The 14,927-nt window shown below is 42.5% G+C and overlaps 3 protein-coding genes across 4 annotated transcripts; 2 read left to right on the forward strand and 1 right to left on the reverse strand.

Moving 5' to 3' along the window:
• The first annotated feature begins 1,873 nt into the window (after positions 1-1,873).
• Positions 1,874-6,323, forward strand: LOC102714113. 2 transcript variants are annotated; one of them, XM_006659365.2, is made up of 7 exons: positions 1,874-2,035; positions 4,236-4,453; positions 4,563-4,618; positions 4,708-4,786; positions 4,885-5,023; positions 5,493-5,606; positions 5,759-6,323. In XM_006659365.2, the coding sequence occupies exons 2-7, from the start codon at positions 4,281-4,283 to the stop codon at positions 5,948-5,950; spliced, it is 753 nt and encodes a 250-aa protein (XP_006659428.1). In that variant the 5' UTR covers positions 1,874-2,035; positions 4,236-4,280; the 3' UTR covers positions 5,951-6,323. The 2 variants fall into 2 exon arrangements, with proteins under 2 accessions (XP_006659428.1, XP_040382798.1); XM_040526864.1 differs by having other exon boundaries at positions 1,874-2,030.
• A 1,455-nt stretch (positions 6,324-7,778) lies between these two features.
• LOC102714393 lies at positions 7,779-12,101 on the forward strand. Its single transcript, XM_040527166.1, has 2 exons — positions 7,779-8,898; positions 11,763-12,101. The coding sequence occupies exon 1, from the start codon at positions 7,779-7,781 to the stop codon at positions 8,895-8,897; it is 1,119 nt and encodes a 372-aa protein (XP_040383100.1). The 3' UTR covers position 8,898; positions 11,763-12,101.
• Positions 12,102-12,832: 731 nt separating this feature from the next.
• On the reverse strand, positions 12,833-14,740 carry LOC102714664 (transcription factor MYB106). The gene is made up of 3 exons (XM_006659367.3): positions 14,430-14,740; positions 14,208-14,337; positions 12,833-13,854 (listed from the first exon to the last, which is right to left on the reverse strand). The coding sequence occupies exons 1-3, from the start codon at positions 14,560-14,562 to the stop codon at positions 13,044-13,046; spliced, it is 1,074 nt and encodes a 357-aa protein (XP_006659430.1). The 5' UTR covers positions 14,563-14,740; the 3' UTR covers positions 12,833-13,043.
• Positions 14,741-14,927: the final 187 nt, after the last annotated feature.

Here is a 14,927-nt window from a genome sequence, read left to right on the forward strand (position 1 = left end):
TGCTTCCATTGTTTTTCTTTTGTAAGGATTATTTTCATTAGTGATGTGTAATTGGAATATGTGACCATGTTACTGTCAAAGTGTCAATGAACACGCCAACAGGTAGTGCAGAATAATTTGTATTTTTTTTTAGCACCAAATAAGCATACAACACCTAGTGTTTGACTTTGTATTTAAGAAGAACAAGAAAAAGAAGAGTGTTAATTGAGAACTACTACGAATTTGACTATGGGAGGTTGAATGACAACGAAAAGAAATTAAGCATGTGAAAGGAACTTAATATTATTGTCATATCCTACTCATATTAAAGTGTTAAAAGAGTAGCTGGAGAAAGGTTGATGTTCCCTTATAATTTGACAAGGACATCTTACAAGATAAAAAGTGATGGATCGAAGGACATCAAAATAATTAGCCATTCCATCAATGCACCAAACAAGATGCTACTTTTGGCTTGCAATCTTCAAGAATAAGCTGTCCACTTATTTTCTTTTCTCCTTGTGGTTATATGTTCTTAATGGCTCCAATGTCACCCATAAACCAAAACCACAAGCTCATCATGTGCAGACTACTGGATAGCTACAAATAGGGATGAAAACGGGACGGGAAAATCCGTCCCGACCGGCACCGTATATCGATTTTCTCGCCCGAATACCGTTTTAACAGGAAAAACAGGAAACCGGGAAAAAACAGGAAAAGCCGATGAAAACGGTAGCGAAAACGGTTGAGGTGTTTTCCCGACCGTTTTCACGGTTCCTGTATTTTCCCGGGATAATTCCCGTGGACATTCCCTTTTTGAACTTTACCATGATCTTATATTCTTATGAGTATATATTCTTATAAGTATGTGTTGATCAACTAATTTATATGATGTTGTATGTTCTCATTAATTATTTTATTTATTATGCTAGTATCATATCCGCACTAATTTTGTTACGTTGAATATTTGAAGTGGTTATATGGTTTGTTATTCCCGTTTTGAAATATCGATTCCCGATCGTTATCGCCATGTTCCCGATCAAAATGAATCGTTTTCGAAATACCGTGTAACCGATTTCGTTTTCCCGATCGAGGGTCCCGCTCCCGCTCCCGTTTCCGAGACAAAAATACAGGAACAATTATGGTTAGATAGTTTTCCCAACCGTTCCCGACCGTTTTCATCCCTAGCTACAAATTGAATTTCACAACTAGCATTTCTCTATGAATAAGACAGAACGAAAATTCAATAAGTACACAAATTTCACAACCAAAACCACAGGCTCATCATGTGTAGACAGAACGAAAATTCAATAAGTACACAAAATTCAATAAACCAAAACCACAGGCTCATCATGTGTAGACTGCTGGCTAGCTACAAATTGAATTTCACAACTAACATTTCTCTAGGAATAAGACAGAACGAAATTTCAGCAAGTACACAAATTTCACACCAAATTCAATGGTTTCAGAGGCCCTAGCCATCAAAAGGGGGAAAATGTTAAAAGTTTCTCCTCGTATGTGACTTGGTGGCATGAGCCTCACAAGAATTCAAGTCATGTTTTGAACTAAGCTTTTTCAAAAAAATCAGTTTAAATATCTAAAAACATTTTCAAACGGCCCCGAAAAAATTTAAAAAAAAAAGAGGAAACACAAAATCGCAACGCTTAAATTGCAGTTTTGTTCGCTTGCTGAGAGTCTAAGGCCCAGCCCGAACACCCAAAAGGCTAGCGTTGTTTTCGCATGGGCTGAAAGACTGTCACTACAAGTATATATGGGCCCCCGTAAAGAAGTCCGTAGCCCATTGGGCCCAAAACGCGATATTGCGCGGCCCAGATGGGAGCGCCGCAATACCGTTCACGAATATTCGGGGATCCGGGAGAGAAGAAAGGAGACGAGACGACACCGGAGACGTCGCCCTCTTCTCCTTCTTCTTCCCCCACCACGGCGGCGTGGGGTGGGGAAGAAGATCTCGTTAGCTCCGTGCAGGAGGAGGTGGCGGCGGCGTGGAGCCGAGAGGTTGCATGCGCGCGCGCGGCCGCTACCGCAATCGCGAGGTGAGGTGAGCTTCCGGTCGCTGCTTAATCCCTTTCCTATGTTGGTTTTTAAGCCTGTCCCTCTGTAGAACGAGAGGACGCGTGCGTGCGTGCGTAGGGTAGGTGTCCTGCGAGAGAAGCGTAATGCCGGCGCGAGCACCGGAGTTGCCCCGCCGTTTTTACTCGAATCTGCAACCGGGGTGCTGGTTCCCCCCTCCTCGTGGTGGACCGGTTGTTGGCCAGGAAGATGGTTAGCGAGAGGGTCCAGAGGCCTTAGCTTTCCGTTGCCTGTTCCGTGTGGTGCCCGGCGTTGAATGAATCGCCGAGCCGAGTCGATTGTTGTGAAGCGTGCAAATATCTCTCATTAGTTTTGTTTGGACCTAATCGTGCAGTTCAATTTGAGCAAAGCAATCGTGGGCATGCCCAAACTGCTCCTTTCGTTCATGACATTAGGTTAGTGATACTGAGCAATTATCAAAGAACAAAAGTCATTTCTACATTTTAGTAGGCTTTTTTGGATAATGGATAGAAATCTGACTTCTATATCCACAGTTAGTTATACTAAAGAACCGGATACCGCCTACAGAGAGAGGGGGTTTGGATCTATAGCCTTTAAATTTCCCGAGTATATCAAGTCATCTTGCTCGTCTTAAGATTCTGACCAAACATTAAGATATTGCAAGAGGCAAGACTCCCAAACATTAAGATATTGCAAGAGGCAATCAACAGGTGGTCTCCTAACTTATAGCAAAACGACAATCCAAAAGAATAGAAGGAGAGAAAGCAACTCACACCACGTAGTTTAAGGAGATAATAAAGCCGTGCGAAATTTAAATGCTTAAATTAAATTGCAAAGAAAATAAACTTGCTTGACACAAGCTTGCTCTGAATTTTAACTCAAAAAAGTTTACACCGGAACTAGGTACAAAGTGAAGAGTAATTCTTAAAATAATAAAATAAAGAGGATTGATTACAAAAACCTAAGTACAAATTACTCTAAAAAATCAAATCCCCTAGGGCAACTCTCTCCAAAACAAAAGCCATATAGTCACATATCTCTTTCTCAAAGTTACAAGTGTATCATTAGGCCTCACCCCCTATCTATAGCCTAGAGGTGGCTAGAAACCCCTTGTAAAAGGTCCTGAATGCCCTTAGGAAGAAATCCTAACTCAGGTGCATTTTTGGCCCTAGGATCGTATCTTTATGATCTCTGATTTAACCACAACAGCATGGCCACATAGTAGACCACACAAATACGCTATGTCCGCAGAAAATCGTGCCATCAGGCCAGCCACGTTGCTTGCACGAACCATGCGCCAACAATGGATCTCGTGCAGCCAACAATGCTAGCGGGCTGGCCTCGGCCTCCTAGGCCACGTAGCCACGTGCCTTGCTTAGGCCAGTGGACTGCCTTTCCTTGCTGGCCAGCTGGGCTGCCAAGCCCTCGCTGGCAGTCGTGCACGCCCGCGCATCGATAGGGCCACGCTCCCCCGCTTGGTGGGTTGTTGCGGCCCACGCCTATTGGTGCGTCTAGCCTGGCCGGCCTTAGCCACGTGGGTTGTGTGCTACAAGTGCCCGTTCGCACCGCTCCCGGGCCGCCTTGCTTGAGTCATAGCCACCATGGGCTGCCACCTTCGCTTGCGCCTTCGTTGGGCCAGCTGTACACGCACCCGTGGCTAGGCCTCGGCCTTCACTGGGTCGCGTCGTGAGAAAGGGGGAGGGAGAGGTCGACCTGGGCCTCCCTGCATTGAGTCGTCTCCTCTCTTCTTCTCCTTTTCTCCTTCGCAAAACCGACACTTCTACTCAACCTTGTGAACCCGTTGCGTAGTCTTACCTGCATGGTGTCCTTCACCATGCGTCACCTTGGAATCAACCTTGTCACCTAGTATCTTGATCGTTTTGGACCTCAACTCCTCCCTGAGTTTAGTCCAGATTCACCGTTGACCAAAGTTGACCTCCAATAATTGCACACGGATGAAACAACACGACCATATGCGCACAGATGTTGCAACTTGACCTGGATTAGTCCAAACACGCATGCATACCGAGACCACCAATTTTCCATCAAAATACCAAAAAACAGCCAACATTTAGTAGACTAGAGAGAAAATTATGTGTTCTGTATGGATGCGCTATCTACTTGCATACCCTCTATGCCATTTTTTTCTGTCAACTATGCTTATGGGACTTTAACAATACATCCCCTCAACTTTTTTTCCACAACAGAGTACCATTTTTGTTCTTCTTAGTTGATTCATCTAAGGCGAATAAATGGGAGTCCGTGAAGATTCAAGTCCTTTGGGAGGTCTAGATGGACTCTATGGGGTGCAGCTCGCAGGCCAGTCAACATACAATGATGATGAAGCTTTCAAAACTCACATTATGGATCCTGCGGCTTGTGAACCGCAGGATGGTGTTGGCACAAGCCGAAGATTGCTAATACGGTAAGTCATGGTTGTATCATTGTGTGCACCAACACGGTGAATACGATCCAAAAATCGTCGCAGATGGTGAATTCTGCCTAACTTTAACACTTTTATTTTGCACTGGCAGGCGACTCTGGCAACAAAGACCCCCATGCCTGAGGCCTATCCACTGTAGTCTCTCATGTATGGGCAACTAGCAGTAACGTTATCTATTCAAAATGGTCCGGTATCTTGTTTGCTGATCTGATTGTTTAAAATTTATTTTGGATCAGGTGATAAACATCCAGGCGAAACTATTGCTAATGTTGTCACCTCTCTCCCTTTCATTGTTCTTGGGCTGCAGACACCAAGGCAAGTGTATTTCTAAAACTTTAAAACTGATCCCATAAAGATCTGCTTTTTTGTTTGCTACCAAGCCTCGAACTAACAGTCATGTGCCAGTCCTGCAGAAAGAACTTGAACACTGCACTTTATGCAAACTCGCTAATTGGAGTTGGGATTGCTTCTAGTTTGTATCATACTTCGAGAGGACAAATCAGAAAATATATGCGGTGGGCAGACTATACAATGATTGCCACTACAACACTTGTAAGTGAGATATTCTTATAAAATAATCGATCAAGTTAAACCAGAATCTATGCTCTGCATACAGATACCCATTTTGAGAAGAAACATGTTATACATGTAACTAACTTGGTCTGTTTCAACTACTTGATGACTGAAGAGATCATCATTGTTTCTACAATTATTCCCATATGTTTTTAGGTAATTAAAGCTTTATTGAGCTTAGTCAATTACATCAAGGTGATAAAATCATGTTGAGATAACTCCCAGCCTCTACATAACTAGTCAGTCATACCCATATGTATTAGTTCTTGCGTATTGCACCGTGACACGTGAAAGCTGGTCCCTCTATGCATATTCGATATATCATCTTAGATGTGTAGTAGTAGTTGTTTTTGTGTTATTACATTATGATTGCAAATTGGATGGTTTATGTAAAGCTATCTTCTTTTTTTAATCTTCTGGAGATTTTGACTTGCCATGTTTCATGTAGTGTTTAAGCAGAGCGCTCCAAAACGAGCATCCAAAATTACTGATGGCAGCATCCACATTACTCCTACCTTTCCAGCCATTGGTGGTTTCAGCCGTCCACACTGGGATAATGGAGGCAAGTACTCCAAAGCTGAAAACATGCCATGCTCTAAGTTCTGACGGCAAGAAATGAATTCTTAGGATTCTCTCATTCATTCCGCACCCATCTATTTATCCATCGCATCAAATTCACAATCAACTGTAACTTTGTCTCTTCTTCCTCACCAGGTTTCATTCGCGAAGCGAGCATCCACAGACCCAGAGCTCAAGATGGCCCATAACCTACACAAGATGTCCTCCCTACTGGGAGGCGCCCTTTTCATCGCCGATGACGCCTTCCCAGAAACCCCCTACCTCCATGCGGCATGGCATCTGGCTGCAGCGTTGGGTGTGGGCACATGCAACAAGCTTCTTGAATGACGGCCGGAGGGGCAACCACGCCATTGCTGCATACTTTAGACGACTTTACTTTAGTTGTCAACAACCAGTTGATATGAATATGATAGATGTTCATCAACCTGCCGACATTGATCGTGTCACATTCCATAGGTTCACATTGAACCGGAGGAACATTGGCACAGTAGTTAGTGCTCTATACGGTGCCAGCTCTTGCATGTATAAATTTGGGGTATATGTTAGTATGTATTGTATTATTGTCTATGAATGCTGTACCCTAGACCCCTAATATGTAAGCTTTGATTTAGCAGAAATATAGATGGATAATTCTAAGCAGGAGCCTGTGGGTTTTCAGTTTGTATTGAAGTTATCTGCAGCTTAGTACAAAATCCGTATTAGCAGGTTCTTTGGGTTGTGCCGAGGGTTTGCTTGGGGTGGTTTTCTCGAGATGGACTTTATGGGACAGTGGTAGACGAGCAATATGAATGGTTGTTGCTGCCCAATAACAGGGCAAGGAAGCTTAGCTCCTATATATTTTCTTTTTTCTTATATTTATAATCCAAATTTTAAATTTTAAAATTTAAATTTAGAGTTGATTTTATTTTTTCGTAGTTTATTTTTCGGTCTGCTATAGATTGCTAAGAATATGTATATAAAAGTTTTACTCATAAATTATGTTTTAATAGTTAAAAAGTTGTTTTGTTTATGTTTATAAAAGGCAAAAAAGATGAGACTGGTCTTTTAGCTTTTTTTTCATTGTCTTCTTGCTTTTTTTTTTCTTTGCAGTTTTGAGACTTAGTCTTAATAGTTTCTTAACTTTTGGTTCATATGTCCACCTATGGATATAGAAGCCGAACTATTATGCATTATCCCAAGAGGGAGACTACGAAACGGGATATCATTTCAAAACGGGATATGTCTAATATTTAGATATCATGTCTAATACACATGCATTATGTTTGATACTTATGTGTATGACTAATATTTCAACGTGATATCATTTTCTAGCATTTGTGCTATCTTAAAATAAGGGTTATTCAGTTTTGCACTGTTGAACAGTGCTAAAGTGAGTTTTACATGTAAGGCCCCGTTCAGCAGTTGGTATATTAACCGACGAAGAACACAATAACATATTAGTATATGATTAATTAATTATTAATTATAAAAAATAGAGAAATGGGCTTAATCTAAATTTTAAAGCAACTTTCATATACAACTTTTTGTAAAAGATATACCGTTTAACAGTTTAGAAAACATGCACACGAAAAAGTGAGAATATGGGTTAGTAACACGACCTAAGAGTAAACTCAGTAAATTATCTCTCCTATCGTTCATCCTGAATATAGATGATGTGAGGGAAAAAAAAGGAGTCCTAATAGATCATCTATTCCATCATCCAAAAATAGAGACACCATCCATATTGAAAAGAGAAACTCTAAATATGTATATTATTTTTTCTCCATTCATATCTCAACATATAGTTATAGGACGAGAGAACAATATTAATATGAAAGGAGGTGGTTGTAAAATATTAATAAAATATGTACAAATGATTTTTTTTAATATAGATATTCTGTTAGAATGATGCATGATATAAATAGAAAATTTATTTTTAATGATCATTCAAATGACAATATGAATAATAAAATTTGGATGAGCCGTCGCTGCCCTCAGCAGTTGCTGCAAAGGGATGCACAGTGGAGTATATTACCGAAATACGCCAACAGAAGCAGAAGGCGCCTAGCCAAAATCCGTGTTAGGCCGAGCCAAGCGCCCAAACGGCCAAACCCACCCAAAATTTCGTCGTAATCCCACCTTCCCACCCACGCGAGAACGCTCGAGCGCCGCAGCCATGCTCCCCGCCGCGCCGCTCCTCTCGCCGCCGCGCCGCCTCGCGGCGACCCCGCTCCGCTGCCACGCCCCATCCCAGCACCCCTCCGCCGTCTCCGCCTCCGCGGCGGCGGATCGTGGTCTCCTCCTCCGTGGCGCCGGGTCCCCCGTGGTGAAGCGCGCCCCGGGCGGCGGCTGGCTTCTCTGGTACCAGTCCAGGGCGCGCGTCGCGCTCGCCACGTCCCCGGACGGCCTGCGCTGGGGCCCACCCGCCGAGCCCGACCCACTGCTCGCCTCCACCGACTGGTGGGCCTTCGACACCGCCGCCGTCCGCCCCTCCGACGTGCTCCTCTTCTCGTCCGGCTCCGGCTCCGACGCCTCGGTCCGCCGCAGCGTCCCTTCCTCCGCCGTGTACTGGCTCTACTACTCCGGATCCACCGACGAGCGGTTCGGCTCCCCTTTCCCCGCCGCGGACGTCCCCTCGCTGCCAGGGCTTGCCATCAGCCAGGACGGCCGCCACTGGGCCCGCATTGAGGGGGACCACCACACCGGAGCGCTGCTCGGAGTCGGAGAGGATGACGGGGACGAGCCCCGAGGGTGGGAGGCCCGCTGCGTGGCGGCTCCAAAGGTGGTGCTCCACGCTGAGGGGGACCTGCGGATGTACTACCACTCGTTCGACGAAATGTCTCAGAGGCACGCGATTGGGTTGGCAAGGTCAAGGGACGGCGTCCGATGGAGGAAGGAAGGCAAGGTGCTTGAGGGCGGCAAGGCCGGGTCCTTCGACGAACGCGGGGTGCGGCAGGGGCATGTCATCCGAGACCGTGCAGCTAGGCGCTATGTCATGGTGTATGAGGGCGTTGATGCGGATGGGCGGGTGAGCATTGGGATGGCTGTGTCGGAGGATGGGCTAAAGGGATGGAGGCGGTCCAGTGAGTTGCCGGTTCTGCGCTCATCAGATGAGGACGAGGGGTGGGATGGCACTGGGGTCGGATCCCCTTGCTTGGTGCAGATGGATGGAGCTTATGAATGGAGGCTGTATTACATGGGTGTTGGCAGGGATGGAGAGGCTGCGATCGGAATGGCATATTCACAGGGACACGGGCTTCAAAAATTTGAGAAGTGTGATGCTGTCCTCATGTAAGGTGAGATCTTCAGAAGTTTGATATGTTTGGACTTAGGATTTTAGGAGGAATGTTAATGTGGAGTTCCTCCATAACCCTTTTGTTAATGCTCATCATGAAAAATTTCCATGTTAAACTAACTTCTAACTTATTTAACGAATCCACTTTCCGCAACTGCTATTAACTTCTAACTTGCCGGTTGATCCTGCTTTCTTGCAACTCTGCTATAGATGCACTGTTCTTCATTTTTCTAATGTTCCAATCATTATTTATATCATCAATAATATATAGGACATTAACAAGCGCCCCACAAAGTGCCATATTCCATTGGATAAGCAGTAGTAATTGCTCAGATAATTTCTTCTATCCAGCAAAGACAAGTTGCACTACATCCTGATATAGTGTAGGCCAAACGTTACTTGGTTCCCTATTAACTGTAAATTTTGCCTCACAAAGTTTTACTATGATATTTGCAAATTTATTGTTCAGAGTTGGATCTAGAATTGATAATGTGTGGGGGTGAATGGCTGGATGCACAACTGATGATGAATTGTGTCTCTTAAGACTCAAGAGAACTAGAGAAGTCCTGCAACAAGCACACCATGTTAAGTGTGGCAGTGAACATGCCATCCCAGAGGATACCAGTTGTAGCAGAATGTACTAGAGAGCACTTCCCTGTGCTTAGGGAGCACCTAAATTTTAGGTGCTCCCAAGTCCCAATCCATAGAACACCGTACAAAAACATGTAAAATTTTGACAAAAAAAGGATTTAACATAGACATGTTGTCATCCATCAACTACACAAAATTTTAAAAAATATACAGCTTGTGTAAGGCGAAGAAACAAAGAAATATTGCAATATAAGATCTCCTTTTATATTTGGGTTCTTTTTCCACAAATATTTTCCTCGATGTGTATATTAAAGTTGGATTTGAAACCTTTTTTTCGCATGATGGATCACACCATCACCAATATTACAGATCTTCTTGGAAGGCGTTTTATGAGTTGAGAGCACCTAATTTGAGGTGCTTCTAGAGCACATGATATGTTCTTGAACATACTCAATATGAAATAAATACATTACTGTTTTGTCTTGCTAGATGATAATATCCTGAAAACATGCAGAATTGCATATGACCTTAGCATTGTCTACAATACCACACAATAAAGTCCAACAAAGTAGTCAGGAACTTAATTGACATTTGTTAGATGCAGAAATTAGAATAGTTTTGTAGTGTTCTATCCCACAGTAATAATTATCAATTTTCTTTTCTGTTCTGCTGCAATGTTCCTTTTCTAAAATATCGTATGTCTCTGTGCCTATAAATTGTAAGCTATGGCTAGAAAAGATGAAGCATCATATGCAACCATCTACATCCTACAAGATCAGATGGTTTATCCAGTAGTCACATTAAAAGGGAATGTGGAAATGGATCTAATAATAGCTTCATGGAGTAAACTTATTTTGAAAAGTTCAATATCTACATGACTACATCTGTTTGAAAATCAATCACTTATCAAGAAACCATACTTAGAGCCATATTAGTTACAATGCCTACCTGCATTTGTACCGGTTTCACTGAATTCATCTGATCTGTCTGTCCTAATTCATGAAGACACTCTGCTAAGCTATATTCATATGGAGGCATATAGGTTGCCATATGCTAACTTGCATGAACAGAACTACAGAAGTTCTGAGCCTCTCCTTTGGGCATATCAATGTCCATATGGCATGACTGCGTGAGTCTCTCTTTCTTGCCTAAAGTGTAAAATTTACTGCCAATTTCAATACTGGATTTGAACTTTTTTACCTTTTGAGATAAACTACTGTCTAAATTCATAGCATGTTAGGGAATAGGACCACAGTCAAATGTTAGTTATCAGTATTAAAGTTATTAAAGTCCTATGCACATGCTAACTATTAAGATCTAGGTATATGTGCTCAAGCAAACAAATAAAAAAAATACAAAAGCACGTGCATAGTTGCATGTAAAGTAAACTTGGCAAACAACGCCATGTAGCAATACTCGTATACTGGTGTAGATGTTATCTTGTCCAGGCCTCCCTTGCTAGCAGAGCTGCCAGAGTACACTGCTGATTGCTGAAGGTGCATGTTACTAGCTATCGAGGATAACGTCCTTGATGTTAACTGTATTTATCTTGTGGTGTGAATCTTGGACTAATGTGTACCTTTTCATGGGATGCCTTGTCATTTTATCATGCTGCTGTCAACGACTTTTATCATGTGTTAGTAGTTTGCCTGCACAACAATATTTTAACTTCTTTCCTTTTCTTTACCACAATTTGCTAGATCTGCACAAAAAAACTTCAAAAGAATAGCTGGTATGTCTTTTTGTTGATGGTGAGTTCCCACCCTGCAAAGCTAAATCAACTTTTGGCACTGCTTGGTTCAACTTTTTCTTAAAAGCCAAAGCTAATTTTTATTTTCAGATTTTTATTTTTAAAGAATAATAGAATAGTTTTTAGCAAAATTTTTTAACTTATTTCTTAGCAATCATGAAAAGAGAGCTGAGCTACGAAAGTGGCAAATAAACCCCTAAAATTAAACCTATGATCTAATTCTAAAATTCAAAGTGAAGTAAATTCTTGTCGATGTTGTTAGTACCATCCAGTATAGGTTGTTGGTTTGACCAAAGTAAATCCTGTCAAAGCCTACGGTAATGGCATCATGCAGTATTGCATGTCAAGGTTAGTGTTGATCTATACTTGTGGTGGTAATATTTTTTCCTTATCTAGAACAATAGCTATGGTAATTATACCATTTACATGGGCATGGTAGATCCAATAGTCTTGTTAGTCTTGTATTTTTTCTTTGTCCTGATATACATCACATTTTCAATGACGACCATAATTTTATTTTTAAGGAGGCTAAGGTGTTGAACAAAGAGGTACAATCTTAATCCAGTACAAGGGGGTTGATCTGTTTTGAAAAGCCATGTGCAGATGGAAGAACCTGTACTATAGGCTTAAATAATGCAATGCTGCATAGTTATTTCAATGGGGCCATGGTTGTCCTTACTTCCTTCGTTGTGAGGTAAGTGTTTATCCCTGAACTTCCTTGTGTTCTATGTGTATCTGTCTTTAGGATGAAAATACCTTTGTCCTATTCTCTTCCTAAGTGTAGTAGTACAGTTTTCTATTCTAGTGTTGCTTTTGTTAATTTTATCGTTTCCCCTAGTTTTTGAGTCTAAATCACTTTTTTATACATCTGTGTTCTGTAATGTTTTTTGCTGTCCACCAAATGGTAGTGCATTTTATTATAGAAAATCTGCAAATGAATCTCCTCAGTCCTGTAATTTATCTAAAAAATCCCTAAATGTTCCATAGCCATCTTTTAGTGAATTGATTATTTGGATTTTGGACTAATGCACCTGAAATATGCCAATTACCCTGACCCCGAGCGTTGTTACTGTTACTTTGAAATTTGAACAAGTGTTCATCCTGTTTTGATCTGTTATGTTTTCATTTGAAACATGCCAGTAACTGTTCGCCTGTAGTGATATGTTCCTAGTGAGAAACTACTCAAAATATAGAACTCTTTTCAATAGTTGGGTGTTTAGGCACCTGACGATGTCACCGACTTTTCTGAACTGTTCACGAAATCTATTCATTTCTTGTATCCTAATGAAGAAATGGAAGACTAAATAGTGCTTTTATTGAACCAAAAAATTCAGTTTGGGAGTAATGCAACTTTGAACCTTCTTTTCGTAACAAACATATGATGAAAGGACTCGAACAGGGTTAAAACTTGACTTTACAGCACTGGTTAATCATTCTGGTTTCATTTCCAAATCTGGGGAGACAAGGCAACTTGGGCGTTGAACTAACAACTGTAAAGTCCCTGGGGGCATTTATTGCAGTGTCCCTGCTACGGTCCTGGAAGCTGGAGACTGACATAAGAGTAATTTTCAGTTTTACACCAATAGAAAGGTACTGACAAGTTGCAATCTGGTTTATTTACTACATCCCCACAGGCCCACAATATCTAATATTTCACAAATGCGTGGAGGAAAAATTTGCAAACTATGAAGCAGTTGTAGACTTGTGGCATCTATTTGCTGTGCTCTTTTAGTTTTCTTTTGATATTGGATGATCCAATGGTTTTTCTCAGAAGGCCTTTCTTTAAAAGTGGAGAGGACTCTGCTCTAGAGCAAAGGTGGCTGCTGGGATGGCTGCTCTGTATTCACCATACTGAAGATGCCATTCCAATAATTCTTATTCTCTGCATCTTCTGACACCTGGCTTCTTTGCTCATCTTGACCATTGTTGGACTCACCCCAGCATTCTGATGTATCATGCACATTGGATCCATCAAGCAGCATGCCTGTGAAGCCAGCTCCGATATTGGCTGTCCCTGGGAACCATGACTCCTCATAGCCAATTAATTGTTCTTCTGTCTCTTTGCCATCCAGTCCCGGCATTTGTTGCTTGCTAATGAACTTCCACTCACTTTCTTCACCCTCCAGTTCATCGCTTCTTTGCTGCCACACATTGGAGTTGCTTTCGGATAATTCTAGGCCCGTTGTCATTGTGAATGGCAGCATGCTAGCATTACTCCCTGTGAAAGTCAGTGTTGAGGTGGGCGACTCCAGGTCTATTTTTGCACTCTGCCATGCATTCAACACATCGAAGCATGGAGAAGAAGTTGAAGCAGGTGGGTTGGTTGACCGTGCATGGAGTTTGCTTGGTGCAGAAGCTGCTATGCGCATCTTGGATTCTCGAGCAAGCCGTGCCTCAGCCTCGAGACGGGCACTCTCCCACTGAGCCATGTGGCTGAGACTGGCTGTGGCTTTGGCTGATTTGTCTCCTGCTGTGCTGTTGAGAGTGCCGTTGATGGCTTTGTGGGTGACAGGATCAATTCCCATCTTGGCTAGCCTCTTCTTCAGGTGGGTGTTCCAATAGTTCTTGATCTCATTGTCAGTGCGCTTTGGTAGATGTGTTGCAATGGCAGACCACCTGAACAGGACCAGGTCAAAACCTTGTCAGCTGAACATATAGGGATCTTTTTTTCTCTTATGCTAGCATCAATCTTGGTGGACATCAGGATGCAGAGATGAAATGACATATCAAGAGTTATGGATACAATATCCATCAGGTCTTTTTGCTCGGAGATGTGATGGAGGCGGATGCATATGGTTTGTCACTAAATGTCAGACAACAGTCTGACAGGGCCTGACAATGCAGTTTATCTTAGCCAGGAAACAAAGAAGTCAGGATATGTCAATGATGCAACAAAAGGGTCACTACCACTGTGAAGGTAACTTGAGAGGGAAAAATCTTGAGTTAACTGTTTCGTTGTTAGTTGTTACCTGTTTCCGAGAAGAGCATGAAGTTGGATGATTGTCTGCTCTTCCTGTAAGCTGAACTTGCCCCTCTTGATGTCTGGTCTCAAGTAGTTTGTCCATCGCAATCTGCAACTCTTGCCGCACCTCTGCAAACCTGCAATATGTCACCAAATTCTCACTAAATTTCAGAGCATTTTACCTTCATTCCTTTGCAAGAGGGTGGAATTCAGGTTTGTCCAAACTCACCGGCTTTTGCAGGCAATGCTCGCCAGCTGCCGTGTCCATGCTCCTCAATGTAAGCGAGCAGCTTCTGGTCTTCCTCTGGTGTCCATGGACCTTTCTTTAGGCCAATCTTCTCACAACACGGTGATCGCCCCATTGGAGTAGTGCAATATGCTATCAAGCAGAAGCCTAGAGCTGGCAGCTGGATGTAGAGGAGAATGATAAATAGAGCTGGAACATGGAGGAAGACAAGTTGAAGCTATAAGCCATTAGCATGGTATGAAGGTATGACCCCTAATTTCTGATGCCTTATCATGGCATAAATGCTCTTGTGATGGCTTTATTTGGTGTAACCGTGTAAGTTACTAGGTACAGGTAGATGTACAGCTCCAGCATGATCAACAATTGTAAGAATAACGTAACAAACAAATGACTTCAGTTGGGGTGAGATTAACACTTGGTCCAATTGACTATGGCCCATGAATTAAAACTGCAATAACTCCACAGTGACCGGACCCCACC

Source organism: Oryza brachyantha, chromosome 8 (genome assembly GCF_000231095.2).
Source record: "Oryza brachyantha chromosome 8, ObraRS2, whole genome shotgun sequence".
Lineage (NCBI taxonomy): Eukaryota > Viridiplantae > Streptophyta > Magnoliopsida > Poales > Poaceae > Oryza > Oryza brachyantha.